This window comes from Gracilinanus agilis, chromosome 5 (assembly GCF_016433145.1).
Source record: "Gracilinanus agilis isolate LMUSP501 chromosome 5, AgileGrace, whole genome shotgun sequence".
In the NCBI taxonomy this organism is placed as follows: domain Eukaryota; kingdom Metazoa; phylum Chordata; class Mammalia; order Didelphimorphia; family Didelphidae; genus Gracilinanus; species Gracilinanus agilis.
The window spans coordinates 152,478,597-152,492,730 of NC_058134.1; the positions used below are offsets into that span (position 1 = coordinate 152,478,597).

General features: G+C 43.4%; 1 protein-coding gene across 4 annotated transcripts in view; it reads left to right on the forward strand.

The window, feature by feature from the left end:
- ATXN7L1 (ataxin 7 like 1) overlaps positions 1-14,134 on the forward strand; it is a 278,870-nt gene that overhangs the window by 234,299 nt on the left and 30,437 nt on the right. For all 4 annotated transcript variants that reach the window (XM_044678663.1, XM_044678662.1, XM_044678665.1 and 1 more), the window contains exons 5-7: positions 2,629-2,906; positions 9,640-9,722; positions 10,562-10,821. In XM_044678663.1, coding sequence (XP_044534598.1) covers positions 2,629-2,906; positions 9,640-9,722; positions 10,562-10,821 — 621 coding nt within the window. The remainder of the gene's footprint in view (positions 1-2,628; positions 2,907-9,639; positions 9,723-10,561; positions 10,822-14,134) is intronic.

The following is a 14,134-nucleotide window of genomic DNA, read 5'->3' on the forward strand; positions in this document are numbered from 1 at the left end:
CTTTAGGTGAGACAGCTAAGACTCCCAGATAAATGATTTAATTAAGGTGGTGTAGCTCTAGTGAGTGAGTGGCAAAGCCAGGAATCTAATTCTGTGGGTTCAAAACTCCAGTGTTTACAGCAGAAAGGATGCTGGGCCGGGGAGTCAGGAAGACCTGAGTTTAAATCTAGTCTCAGACACTTAATAGAAGTGAGACCCTGGGCAGATCACTTAACCTCTGTTTTCCCTTAGTTCTCATGTAAAATGGAGTTAACCACCATATCTACCTCAGTGGATTGTTGTGAAGATCAAATGAGGTCATATTTGTAAAGCATTTAGTAGGTGCTATACAAATGCTAATTCCTTTCCCTTTCACTACTCTTTTATCTAAATATGGATGCCAAAGAAAAGGGAGGGTGGGGGCAGCTCAAAGATATGTTTCTACCTTCTTATACCTTCCAGGATTTAGATGAACCACTTAGCACCTTATCTACACTCAAAAGAACAGAAATAAAATAACAGAAATAAATAGTCATAGAACTAAAAGGCAGCATTTCAAAAGGAATAGGAATGAAATCACTGATTATTTGTTAAGCAGCTCTTGGGTGTGTATGAAGTAAGTGGGAAGGAAGGAAAAGAGGAAAGTGTTCCTAGTAATCCTAAATTCCCTAGTACAGGTTTTGCTGTCGGTTTTTGTTTTATGTGTATGTGTGGTTTTCATTTTTCTCATTTATTTTTAGATTAGAAATGTAACAAAATGCACTGTGCAAGGTTTTCAAATTCTCTTTTTCAATGGTGTTTTGGTCTTTCAGTGTATTTGAGTGCTTTGAGATGAGTTTTAGAAATTAGCAGATGTTCGATTATGTCTAAAATAGTTTCCACACCACTTTACCTACTCTGGAAATCCTAGAAAGAGTAATGGTTTCCTATCACACCCCAAACCACCAGCCTGCTTGACCCTATTGAAAGACCCAGAGTCTTGTATAACTTTTTTTCAGTCCAAGGAAAAGAATGTCCTAGAAAGAATCCAAGAGTGGGCAGCCTCCAGATTCCCTACCAGCACAGTGGATTTGTCAGGTCCAATATTTGCCTTCCAAGATGTTGAGAATCTGTAAACAGCATCTGTGCTCCCATTTTAAAAGAGAAAAGAGGCTAGGGACAAAAGAGTTACCATTTATTAAATTATTAAGTTAATCAAATAAACATTTCATGAAATTCAAAGAAGGAGAAACTCTTTATGGATATAAGATGGTTTTCCCTAACTCTACACAGGTTCCAGTCTTAATGCTAATAATGATGAAGATGATGATCATAGTTTAAATTTCTTTAGCATTTTAACTTTTACCGAATGCTTTATACACATTATTTCATTTGATCCTCACACTGACCCTGTGAAGAAAGGGCTATTATTACCTCATTTCACACATGAGGATTCTAAGTCTCAGAGAAGTTAAATGAGTTTCCCAAGATCACATAGCTATTAAGTGTCTGAAGGTAGGATCTGAATCAAGATCTTCTTGCCTCCAAGTCTAACACTCCATCCACCGTGCCTTCGGGCTACCTTTCAATGCCTCTTTAGTGACTGCTAGACCAAAAGGACTTAATGGTCTGTGTCCACTCATGTTATAGAGCTCACTCAGTAAGCATAGGTCCTCAACACCCCAGCCTGGCTCTTGGCTCTCAGATGAGTGAGGAGCTGAAAAAGCAGCCTGTGCTTGGAGGGGAGAACGCAGAGGTTCCCCTGGAGCCTGGACAGAGACTAAATGAAATCAGACCCTTTTCATTCAGGGACCTAGCTAGGGCTGAGTCCCTTATAGATCCCCAGGAAGGACTAACCCCATTTTAAAACTCCTGAGTGCAGGTATTAGGGAAGAAATAGCCGTGATTAGTGCTGATTCTGAGGAGCGAAAGTACACCTTCATGGGCTGCCTTTTAAAAATTCATCATGTAAAGAAAGCTGCCAGCTTCTGAGAATTGCCCATTTACATAACTAGCTGACTAAAATGGGATATTAGATAATGTTACACGGCGGCTCACTCCATTTTAGCCCGTTCCCAGGATATGAGAGTAATCCAGAAGCCCTCAGACAGCATGTTGTGTAGTCCTCTGGCCTGAAGCCATCCCATCGTGTTGTGTGATCCTGTCAGCACTCCCAAGCTAAGCAGATGTCAGGCCTGATCAGGATGGGGATGGGAGCCTTAACCACTCGCGAGAGCAAGTGAGGGGAGTATTTCGGCAAGTGGTGCCACTGCCTTTGGTAACAACCAGCATTTCTCCTCGTAGGGATCTCGTGCCGCCAAAGGTGCTGTCTTACAGATGAGACCACCTTAGGGAGACTGGAGTGGAGGAGGGTTGGGGCGGTGGAGGAAGCAATGTAATGGCCCAGGGTGCTAAAGCAGGATGATGGGTGAGGGAGAAGGAAGGGGTCAGCTTTGATTCCATTCCTGGTTCTGTGCTGGACCTTGGGATACCAGCTTTCCTCCTGGTCACGACAAAACGGAATTCCCCACAGCCCACGTCACCAGGGTCATTACAAAGGAGTGATCATGGAGCTCTTGGCAAACTGGCAAATGGGGTTGGGTGAACATCTCCCCTCAGTGGACATGATGCACCAAAGAAAGAATTTGTGTTTGTTCCTTTGTTTTGCAGTGTTCCTGTTCCTATAGTCAGTTTAGAGAAAATTCCTAACCTAGTGAAGGCAGACGGTGCCAATGTCAAAATGAACTCAACAACCACTACTCCTGTGACCTCTGCCACCTCTTCCTCTGCTGTGCCTACCCCACCTTTAGTTAAACCGGTGTTGATGTCCAAGCCGGTGTCACCGTCACCAGAGAAGATTTTGAATGGCAAAGGAATCGTATCTCCCTCAGTAGACAAGAAACACCAAAATGGCACCAAAAGCAACAAGCCTTACAAGAGACTTTCAGGTAGGTCACAGTCCCTTTGGAGTATGGCAGCCTGCTGGCCCCTTGCCCCTCCCCAGCGGAGTGGTCCCCACTCCTAGCAACCCCGTTGCCTCCGAGCCAGGCTGTTCATCCTATGAAAAGGAACTCCAGGTGTGATTGACCTGCAAAGAGCCCCCACTTGAGAAAACACACTCAGTCACAAAATCCCAGCTTAAAGTGGCTTTAGTGTTATTAGAATCCAATTAAATCCATCTCTTTGCTTAAGTACCCTGTGGTCCAGCCTGAATAACTCCACGGAGGCGATTCCAACCACACAATAACAACAGCAAATCCACATATTTCCAGGGCCCTTGTAGCACTCTAGCTATGCACAGCCATCTTCTGCTGACAGGCTCATTGACTCACTCTAGGAACTTTCAACAGTGGCTTAGGAGAGCTCTGGATGACGTCTCTCGAAGGGCTCAGTGGAGATTAGGGCTGGTCATGCCAATAGGTTTCAAAGGACAAAATTCAACCTCTGCCCTTTTTCATGGTAGGTTTCCAAGTTCATTCTGGGTTTCCTGCTCCCTCTTCCACCACTTGATTGGTTCAGTGTTCTCTTGAAGAAAAGCCCAAGCCAGAGCTGTTGACAGTGGCCTTTGTCGGCAGGATCAGCTTCGCTGCTCCAAGAGCAGTCACTTGAGCAGCCCTGCCTGGCCACCCCCGAATTGGTTCCCTGCAGGACTGGGTGATCACTTGCACTGTTGTTGGGTTGTTGTTGTTTTTTTTTTTCAGCAGGATTCCTCTTGTGAATGGGGCATTGACTTAGAGTTATCAGCTCAAGTGCCACAAAAGACAGTGTGGGTGCAAGTCTCATATTGACCAGAAACTAAAAGAAAGACCAGACTGGGGTAAAGAACCTCAGGAAGGGAGGAAGGGGCTGTACAAAAATACTATCTGTAGTAGAAACTCAATTGCAAATAAGACTCTGGGTCCCGAATATTCCAGAGAAAGCTAGTGAATCAAGTTTGACAGCCTTAAGTGCTCAGCATGTGCTATTCATCAGCATGTACTATTCATTCCCTGGCAAGGTTTGGGGTGAGGGGCTCCAGTTTTGTCCTTGTGTCTCACCAGATTCTATGCCCCTGGCTATTCTTCTGAATGGGAATTTAGAGTTTTGACTCACAGAAGTGGATGGAAAAGTTATATTTTTTTTAAATAGTACAGTCATAGACGTGATATATCCAAAGGCATTTACTTCATTTCTATGTGCAAGTAAATACGTGACCTTGGTTTTCATCCTGCACACCAGTCTGGATTTTTATAACTACTATTTGGGAGAAGCGTAGGGAAAGAAGAGCTGTTGTCATTGGTTTGTTTGGTTGGGGAGGGGGCAGATTTTATGGTATATTTTCTCTCTCTCTGCCTTTCTCCCTTTTCCCCACCTCTCTCTCACACTTGGCAGCCATCTTTCTGCCCTGCCTGAATGGCCCATCTCCAAAGCAATGTGAAGTGTATGCTCTGTGGTGTGTGTGTGTGTGTGTGTGTGTGTGTGTGTGTGTGTGTGAGAGAGAGAGAGAGAGAGAGAGAGAGAGAGAGAGAGAGAGAGAGAGAGAGAGAGAAGGAGGGCTCCATGCCAAGGTGGGCTTGAGTGCCTTCCACCTCAGCTTCTTTCTTAATGACTGGAGAGCAGCTCACAGGGAAAGGGTGCCCCTAGTCCTGTTTTCAGCTCTTAAAAATGAAGCAAAAATAAAAGGCGCTTTGGCAGAAACCTGCTGGGGAATTTGGCTTTGAACTAAAGGCTGTTTTATTCACACCCCTCCTCCACCCCTCCCCACCCCCCACTCCATCTCCATTTCTTTAAAATGGAACACTTCCATTCACTAGCTTCAGACTTTGTACCAGCAACCATGCAGACAGCTTTTCAGAGTCTGAGCAAAATCTGCTCAGTTTACAACTCCCCCTACCCTCTCTGCCCTTCCCCCACACCACTCTCCTCCATTCTAGAAACCATCAGGAATTCTTGAGAAGTTCATTTATCCTGTATTCGGTGTCTAGCTCCACAAACCTCACCGCCATCCATATCCAGGGGAGCCTTTGTTAGATCATCAGAAAAATAATAGTTAAACAAACTTACATGATAACTCTGAAGTTTGTAGAGTACTTTACATGCATGCTCTCAGTTGATCCTCATGAAAGTGATGCTGGTTCTGCTGCTATCCTAACTTACACATGAGGAAACTGAGACTAAGGAAAGTTTCGTGCCATGCCAGGAGTCATGTAGCTAATAAGTTTCTGAAGCAGGTCATCCTTACTCCATTTCTATTCTTTATTCCTTATGCCATGCCACCAGAGCAGATCAAATCCAGCCTCTTCATTTTATTGATGAACTAAGAGAAGAAAAGAGGTGACACAACTTGCCCAAGGTCTAACAGCTAGTTAGTGGCAGAGCCGAGAGAGGAAAGAAAACCCAGATCTTCTGACTCCTAGGCATTCAGTCCTCTGTTCTTTCCACTGCCTCACTCTACAGGAGGTGCCTTCTAGGACGACGCAAAAGTCGTCACATGGCTTAGGCCATCAGAAGGGAATAATCCTAGAATTTTAGAGCTATAAAGAACCTTCGATAGCATCTAAAACAGCCACCTTCATTTTATAAATGGGGATATTAGATGAAGAGATTAAATGACTTGCCTTAGAGACCTGCAACTAGTTATAGTGCAGCTGAGACAAACTAGGGCTCAGCACAAGGAGCCCAGGATTATTTCTATGACACTACATTGTCCCTCTTAAATAGAGCAGCAAATTTTCGAATGCATCTAAATAAACCCACAGGAAGTTCCTGAGGAGCTTCCTGGGCTCTGCTCTCCAAGAAGCTAGCCAGGAAAATTACTGCATTGGTAGGCTGCATTAGATGAGTCCTGGCCTCCAGGAATGAGGAGATACCTCTGTGGTACAGAGTACATCTTCAATATAGTATTCATCCCTGGGAGCCACACTAAAAGAAAGGAAGGACAGGAAGCTAAGCGGCCCGCTGGATTATAGAACCAGGCTTGGAGTCAGGCAGACAGGGCTTCAAATCTGGCTTCAGATACTCCCTAGCTGTGTGACCCAGACAAGTCACTTAACCCCAGTTGCCTAGACCTTACTACTCTTGGAACAGAGACTTAGTCTTCTTGACTCTAGGAGAGAAAGTAAGAGAATAAAATTAAATAGAAAGAAGTGGAAGTGTCCAACAGAGGGTAACCAGGGTGATCATAGAATCATAAATAGATCTAGAGCTGGAAACAACTCTTGGAGCCATTCAGCCCAACACACACCCCTTTTATAGTTAAGGAAACTGAGACCCAGGAAAGTTAAGTGATTTGCCTAAAGTCACATAAGGAGTGTCAGAGGTGGAATTTGAACTCGTGTTGAAAGATTTCAAATTCATCCCATAAAAAGGGACAGTTGAAAGAACTGTGATTGTTTAGCTTAGAAAAAGTAAATTCATTGGCAGTAGGATCACTGTCTTCATATATTGGAAGGGTTTTCATTTAAAGAGGGATTAGGCTTAACTCCTCATGGTACCAGAAGACAGTACTAGGAACAAGAGTTAGAAGTTACAGAGGCAGGTTTAGGTTGGTGGCAGAAAAAATGCCTAAAAATTAGAACTGTCCAAATATGGCAATGTCCTACCTCAGACAGAGTAGATTCCTCCCCTCTTTGGAGTCCCTGAAGCAATGATTGGATGAGAATATACTTGGTTGATAAGAGGAAGATTTTTTTCCCCCAGTTGGTCTAGACCATTGATTCCCAAAGTGGGCGCCACCGCCCCCAGGTGGGTGCTGCAGCGATCTAGAGGGGCGGTGATGGCCGCAGGTGCATTTCTCTTATCTATTAATTGCTATTTAAATTTTTAAAAAATTAATTTCCAGAGGGCCAAGTAATATTTTTTCTGGAAAGGGGGCGGTAAGCCAAAAAAGTTTGGGAACCACTGCTCCAAACGGCCACCAATGTACCTTCTAGCCCTGAAACCCTATGATTCTGTGATTCCTGCTAAATGGGGTTCAACTGGCAAAACTGAGAATGAACACCATGAAAATGTCACACATCCCCAAAGAAGTGACTGTTTCAAAGAAATTGTCAAGTCAAACTCTTGCCTTTTATTAACATTGATGGCCCCCATCAAGAAAATATGAAAAGGAAGCTAGCTAAAGGCTCTAGTCAAAAACGACAACAATGGTAGCTAGCACTTGTAAAATGCTTTAAGATTTGCAAAGTGCTTTACCAATATTACTTCATTTTATTTCACAACCACCCTCGGGGGTCAGTATTTATTATTACCCCCATTTTGCCAATGAGGATATGTGACTTGCTCAGGGTCATACAGCTAGGATCTTCCTGACTCCAGGTTCAGTGTTTTATACACTTTGCCACCCAGTTGCTTCTAAATATTTATTAAGTGCTTACCATGTGCCGGGTTTTCATTGATTGGGGATACAAAGAAAAGCAGAAATTGACCCTGCCTTCAAGGATTTCAGAGTCTAATGGGGGGATAGAACATATATGCAACTATGCACAAACAAGATGTATACTGGCTAAATCAGAGAAAAGCACCAGAGGGAAGGCATTAACTTTAAGAAGGACTAGGAGAGGCTTCTTACCGAAGGCGGGATTTCAGATGAGATGTGAAGGAAGTCATTTTATTGATTAGATAGATAGATAGATAGATAGATAGATAGATAGATAGATAGATAGATAGATAGATAGATAGAGGTGGAGAGCATTCCAGGCATGGAGTGAAAATGTACAAAGTGGGGAAGTGAATGTCTTGTGCAAGGAATAGCAAAGACATGGTTGGATCATCGATTACTCAGATGGAAGTAAGATATAAGAAGAATGGAAAGGCAAGAAGCCAGTTGCTTTCTGAAGAGTTTAAAAGCTAAATGGGAGTTTATATTTGATTCTGGAGGCAATAGGAGTCACTGGAGTTGATTGAATAGGGGAGCAACATGGTCAGACCAGTGCCTTAGGATCATCTTTCCTTGGGTCTATCTTCTGTCATCCAGGGACATCAAGCACAATAGCAAGCCTGGACCCAGTAATGGCTTTGGGACTCTCCTCTTCCTGTACCTTCCAGGAGGCCCACCCAAACATGAGAAGTTAGCCACCCAAGGCTGCTCTTTGTAATTCCTTTGGAGCAGTATCTGCCCTGGAGCAACAGCACCCAAGTGAGGTTCCCAAAAAGGTATGGAGAGTAAACATGTGCCCTGGACCTCCAAGGGGTCATCCCAAACAACCCCGGAGCCCACTAGTTTTCTCCCACTTCCTAAAAGATGGTGAATCGAGTTTATCCACTCAGGTTATACCTTGGCCATACGTTCTGAAGGGCAAAAGATGTTTGTGTGGGTAATAAGAAGGGATTTTGGTGGTCCCAGATGGGGTAGTGGTTCACCAAAAGGATTGAGCACAAGCAGGCATCTCCTAAGAGTGCTTGGCATGATCTCTCAGCATTAACAGTGGGAAGAGTATTTGTAGGACCTTGTGATCAAAACAGGACTTGCTGCCCTATCCTGACCAGAAACAACTGCTGATAAGTGCTTAGGAGGTGTCTGCCCACTCGTGACCTGCAGCTTCTCTCTCTCTCTCTCTCTCTCTCTCTCTCTCTCTCTCTCTCTCACACACACACACACACACACACACACACACACACACACACACACACACACATTCACACACACATGCTCACTCACTCACTCATTTATTCCCTTGCCTCTTGCCTGGGATGCTGCCAGAAGTGTGCCCTGGACAGAAAGGGTTGAGTGTTTGTTTTTGTTTTTGTTTTCCTATGATAGCTCAGATTCTGACGGAGAGACATAATGGCTTCCTTGAATAGAGCACTAGCCTCAGAGTCAGAAAGACCTAGATTCAACTCCACCCTCACACCCCCCCTCCCCACTCTCACCCCACATATGCTGGCTATGTGACCCAGAGCAAGTTACTTAACCTCTCAGTTCCCAAGGCAACTCTCTGAGACTCTTTAAGTTGCAAAGGAGATCCTGACCTGCGTTAGTAGAGGGAGTTTTCTCAACTGGAGTTCCCTATCCCAATGAAATCACGGGTCGGGTTTAATGATTTTATTTTCTCTTTTCTTTTGATAGAGGACACAAGGTTCATGTAATATGTTCATTTGAAAGTATGATTTTTTTCCCCAATAAACAGTGTTTAAAAAATGGTTCTGAGGGCAAGCCTTGCTACGGGAGAGGTTTTTTTTTTAGCAAGAGAGGAGATGCAGGGAAGAGGATATTTCAAAGGAACATTCTCTAGTTAAAGAACTATAAAGTATAGCAGGTAAAAGTGGTTCAAGTTTTAAATTTAGAACCCCTCAGTAAAAGTTGACCTCTCACTCCTCAGGTGACCCTTCTTTGCCTGTAGCTTGGTTTGCCTGGAAACCCAAATACCTAGATTTTTGACATCACAACTTTAAATCCTGCCCAATGCACTGGCACCACATTCTTTCCTTGTCTTCTCCGAGAGTCCTTTGTCCTGTGCCCATCTGTGGTGGCAGGTCTAACAAACTCCCTGCATTCAGAAGGAAATATGTCCGTTTCCTCTAAGTGTTTCTCAAGGAAAATAAAAGGTAAAAGCATTTTATCTGCCGGTTGAGTAAACAGATTGCCTGACAATGTCTTGCTCATTAGGGCAAATGTGCATTTTTTTAATGTAGTCTTGATGCCAAATCCTCTTTAGTTTCCTTTTTCTTTCTTATTTTTTTTTGTTTGTTTTTTTAAACCAGAGAGAGAATTTGACCCAAATAAACACTGTGGAGTATTGGATCCTGAGACAAAGAAACCTTGCACAAGATCACTCACCTGCAAGGTATTTCTCTTTCCATAAAACAATACTTCCTGCTCTTGCTGGGGCCAGTTGTCGAAATGTTTGCATGTCACTCTGCACGCGGCAGGGTGTGGAACTTCGACACGACCCCCGGCTGTTCTTTGTAGGGAAATGCTTTCTTCTCTTTCAGCAGAGCAGAGTGCCTGCCTCCAGCAGGCTGGCGTTTTAAGGGAAAAAAAAAATAGGCTTCCCTTGTCACTTGTGAGGCCAGACACTAAATCGTATTTATAGGCACTCACAGGCACTGTTCTAAACCCTGCTCCACTCTTATGTATGCAGCGACAGCAGCACTGCTGAGAGCAAACCCTGTAGTAAAGATGACATGCATTGCCTCAAATCCAGCAACACCTGGGCTGCCAGTGGAGTAGCTGACCAAAAGCAACTGTCATTGGGCAACCAAACGCCCCAGTTAGCATCCTGAATGGAGATAGGAGCTCTTCCCCTTCTCTGTTTTGGGGCTCTGTTGTACCAGGACCAAGGGAGCCAGCTGGCCTTTGCCATGAGTTATGGTGTAACTCGAGCTCCTTTGAGTTGCTTTTTTCAGCAAAGTTGATTGGATGGTGTCCATTATGGAAGTTGTCATTTTATGCCATTTTTAGAGAAAGCTTCCGCTTCTCAGCGATGTACATATTGGGCACCGTTTAACCTAGCACTCGGCGTACTGGTTGCATCTTTAGAGCCGCAGAAAGCCGTTGCCTGAAAGTTGACTTTTCAGCATCTCTTCATTTCCTTGAATTGCAATTTCAGAAATAGAGGGAGTGGGGAAGCAGGTGTACGTACTGACCAAAGAAGCTGCTTTTTTGATCCTCCTTTCCTTCTAGACACATTCACTTAATCATCGGAGGGCAGTCCCAGGCCGGAAAAAGCAATTCGACATCCTTCTGGCGGAACACAAAGCTCGGTCCAGGGAAAAAGAAGTGTCTAAAGACAAAGAGCATCTCCCATCATCAACAAGGGAAACACATCCGAACCAGCCTATACCAGCACAAGATTCTCTTTTGGCATCTTCCGTGAACTCTGGGCCAGAACTTAAAGTAGCATCTCCTGCAAAATCCAGACCACCGAATTCTGTACTTCCTAGGTAAGTCCCCGCCTTAGGAACCATCTTTGTCATGCTCTGGGGCCATGAGAGTGTTTCCGATGGCACAGAGCCGGGTATCACATTGCATGTGTTTCAGTGTAACAAGACTCAACCCATTAGAGTTTGTGCTTCCTTTAACCAGACAGAAGAGAACAAATGCCACATCAGTCACTAGTTATTTCATCTAGTCATCTGCTGGTTCTCATCTTTGTTATAGGTGGCAGGAGAGAGAATGGAACAAATGCTAACAGGGCATCCTTTAGACCGGAGATATCAAACTCAGCCTCTAGGTGGCTTGGCCAAGCAAAACTCCCTAGTAAGACAGGAACCAGATTAAAATGTAATAGGGAAAGCACTGAGAGCCAGGCCTAGAGATCAGAGGTCCTGGGTTCAAATCTGGTCTCAGACATTTCCTAGCTGTGTGACCCTGGGCAAGTCACTTAACCTCCATTGTCTATCCCTTACCACTCTGATGCCTTGGAACCAATACACAGTATTGATTCTAAGATGGAAGATAGGGTTGTTGTTTTTTAATGTAACAGGGAAATGTTTAACAAAATAAAGTATAATACAACATTCGTAATGTTAATTTGTGGTTTTCTTAGTTAATATGCATCCCACAGAGATCTATTTCTATTTGAGTTTGGTACAACTGCTTTAGACCAATCAGTGTATCTATGCTAGGCCATTTCAAATTCACGGCAATTAAATGCATTTCTCAAAATCTTTGGGACTTTCCCAGAAGCAGGCTGAAATGAAAATTAAGAGACCAGAAGACATTCTCCTCTCAGTTCTTCCCACACAGAGGAACTGTTCCTTCTCGCAAGGCATTGCCCTTGGGAACAATTAATTCACTTTGGTTGGGCTCCATTTTACCATCTTGGACAGAAATGTGAGAACAGGAAATATGGAATTCAAAGTCATTTGGATTTTTGAGCAGTTACAGATAGACATGTTTCTTTTGCTGTGGAAAATAAAGTGCTATTTTGAGCATCAAAATGATTTCTAGCTACAAAAGTGACGAGATAGTATGCCGTGCTCATGGGGGCTTCTGCTCAGAAAGCAAATGAGTATGAGACGAGCTCAGAGAGAGGGATAGAAAGGGTTGCATTTTTTTAAAGGAGGGGAAAAACTGGAAGAAGAACATTTTTCAGCAGTTGTCATGCAATTAGCAATCCTTCTGGATCACTTCTATTGCTCTGGTGTTTGTTTCTGGTCCAGTGTGACTAGTAGCATGAGTCCCCCTGTCTCTGTTACTGACATGAAGCTCTGGCCATCCATCAGCTTGATGTAGGTCTGCATTGCCATTATTGGAACCACTGTCGATATCATTGGGTTCATTATTATAACTGGCCATTTACTTGGTACTTTCTAAATGTCCATTGCTTTGTGCTCATTTTATTATGATCATTATGGAATCAGAAGTTATCTGAAAGGCATCCAGACTTATGGCCACTATTTCACAATGAGACACCTGTTTCACTTCTTCAGGTTGGGTGTTAGTCCCTTCCCTGCCCCTTATTTGTCTCTTTATATACCTGCTTCTATAGCACTCTTCCAACAAGAAAAATTTAGCTAGTAATCAGTCCTTAGGGCAGTTCTGAGCACGTGTGCTCAGTGTGTGCATCTGTTTCTGTCTATGCAATCCCTTCCTTCTTTACTTTTCATTGTATTTTCAAAGAAATGTGTGTCTGTGGAAACTACATGGATTTGTGTGCTCTTCATCTAGTGACAAGGGGAGTAGACAAATGAGGTCAGAGGGGATGGGAGAAGGCCATGTCATTGGAAATGTAGGAATGATGAGCACAGTTCCAAAGCTATCAGTCTCAATTTTCAAAGCTATTTTCAAGGTTTAAATTGGCAAGGAAAATGCAAACCCAGACTCATTACAGAGTTCATGAGGAGCCCCATAGGTTTCCTGTAAATGTTCAGAGCTATAAGCAAAGTGCCATGCTATGTAAGCTATAGAGGACTGAGCTTACACAGAGTTTGGTGGTGTAATCAAGTAAAACTTACAATTGTTTTAAAACTTTTTAATGATTGGCATAGTAGTTATGGGACATCTTGTATAAATGATAAGTAATTCTGGTAATGAATGTAATCAATATTACTTTTATATAGCTAGCTAGGTTTTGTAAAAATTTGTCTTTGCTGCTTCCGTGGTATCTATAAATAGCATCAGGATAGTTGGTTTTCCCTGATTTCATGTACAATTTAATCCTAATTGCATTCATACATAAACACATTCATTAAAAGACGAAGTTCTGGAAAACAGCTTCAGAATATTCAGGGTTCCCTGTGCCCAGTTCTTCTTTCCCTTATGTCTCAGAGATAAAGTTTTCTATGTTTTCACTGGTATATTCATTTGTTTTTCCTTTGTGGCCCACCCCCAACTAGGAAATCTTTGAAGAGCATACCCTAGCCATGGTGGTAACCTACAGCACACATGCCAGTGAGGGTACTCAGAGCCTTCTCTGTGGGCATGCACACCATCGCCCCAGCACAGAGTTCCCTAGAATTCATTACTAGAAAGTCAGAAGGACACAGCTCCAGGGTGCTCCCCTTCCCCTCACCTGAGGACATTTCTCACATCACCCACCCTTCTAAAGTGTTCACCATCACTGGAGAGCTTCCTCTTCCACACCTGGAAGAAAGAGTTAGCTCCAGCTGTCCATGGTGCTGGAGAGCTCAAGGCAGAAACCCTATGGCATGAAGCTAGTAATAGCCAGATAGATAGTGAAAGTCAACCAAGTAGGAGTAATTTGTGCTTAGTGAGGCAAGGCCCACTAGATCCTGGTGCCGCTCCAAGCAATCTTTAAGATTAACCTTCTATGAACAATTAAACCCAATTTGGCAGCAAGATGCCAGTCTCGCCTGCTGAACACTTGGACCTGCCTTCTGCATGGGATGATCTCTTACTGGTGAGGCTATGAACCCATTCTCACCAGATATTGGGAAATCCCCCAAACTAGTACTGCTATAAAAAGCTATTAGTTCTCAGCTTTTTTTGCTTACTAGCTGAGTTTCCTCAATCATGGCACTTCTTTCTCTGATTTTCAATTTTCTGCTCTTTTAATTTGAAATAATCCTGCCCTTCCTACTTCACGTAACAATAAAAAATTATGACTATAAAAGTATAATGTGGAGGGAGTGATGATAATCACATGTCAGCAATGATAGGTAGTATAATGGATGGGATTATTCAGCCTGGAGTCAGGAATACTTGAATTCAATCCCTCCTCAGACACTTTACCAGCTGTGAGACCTCAGACAAGTCACTAAACCTCTTCCTGCCTCAGTTTCCTCAACTTTA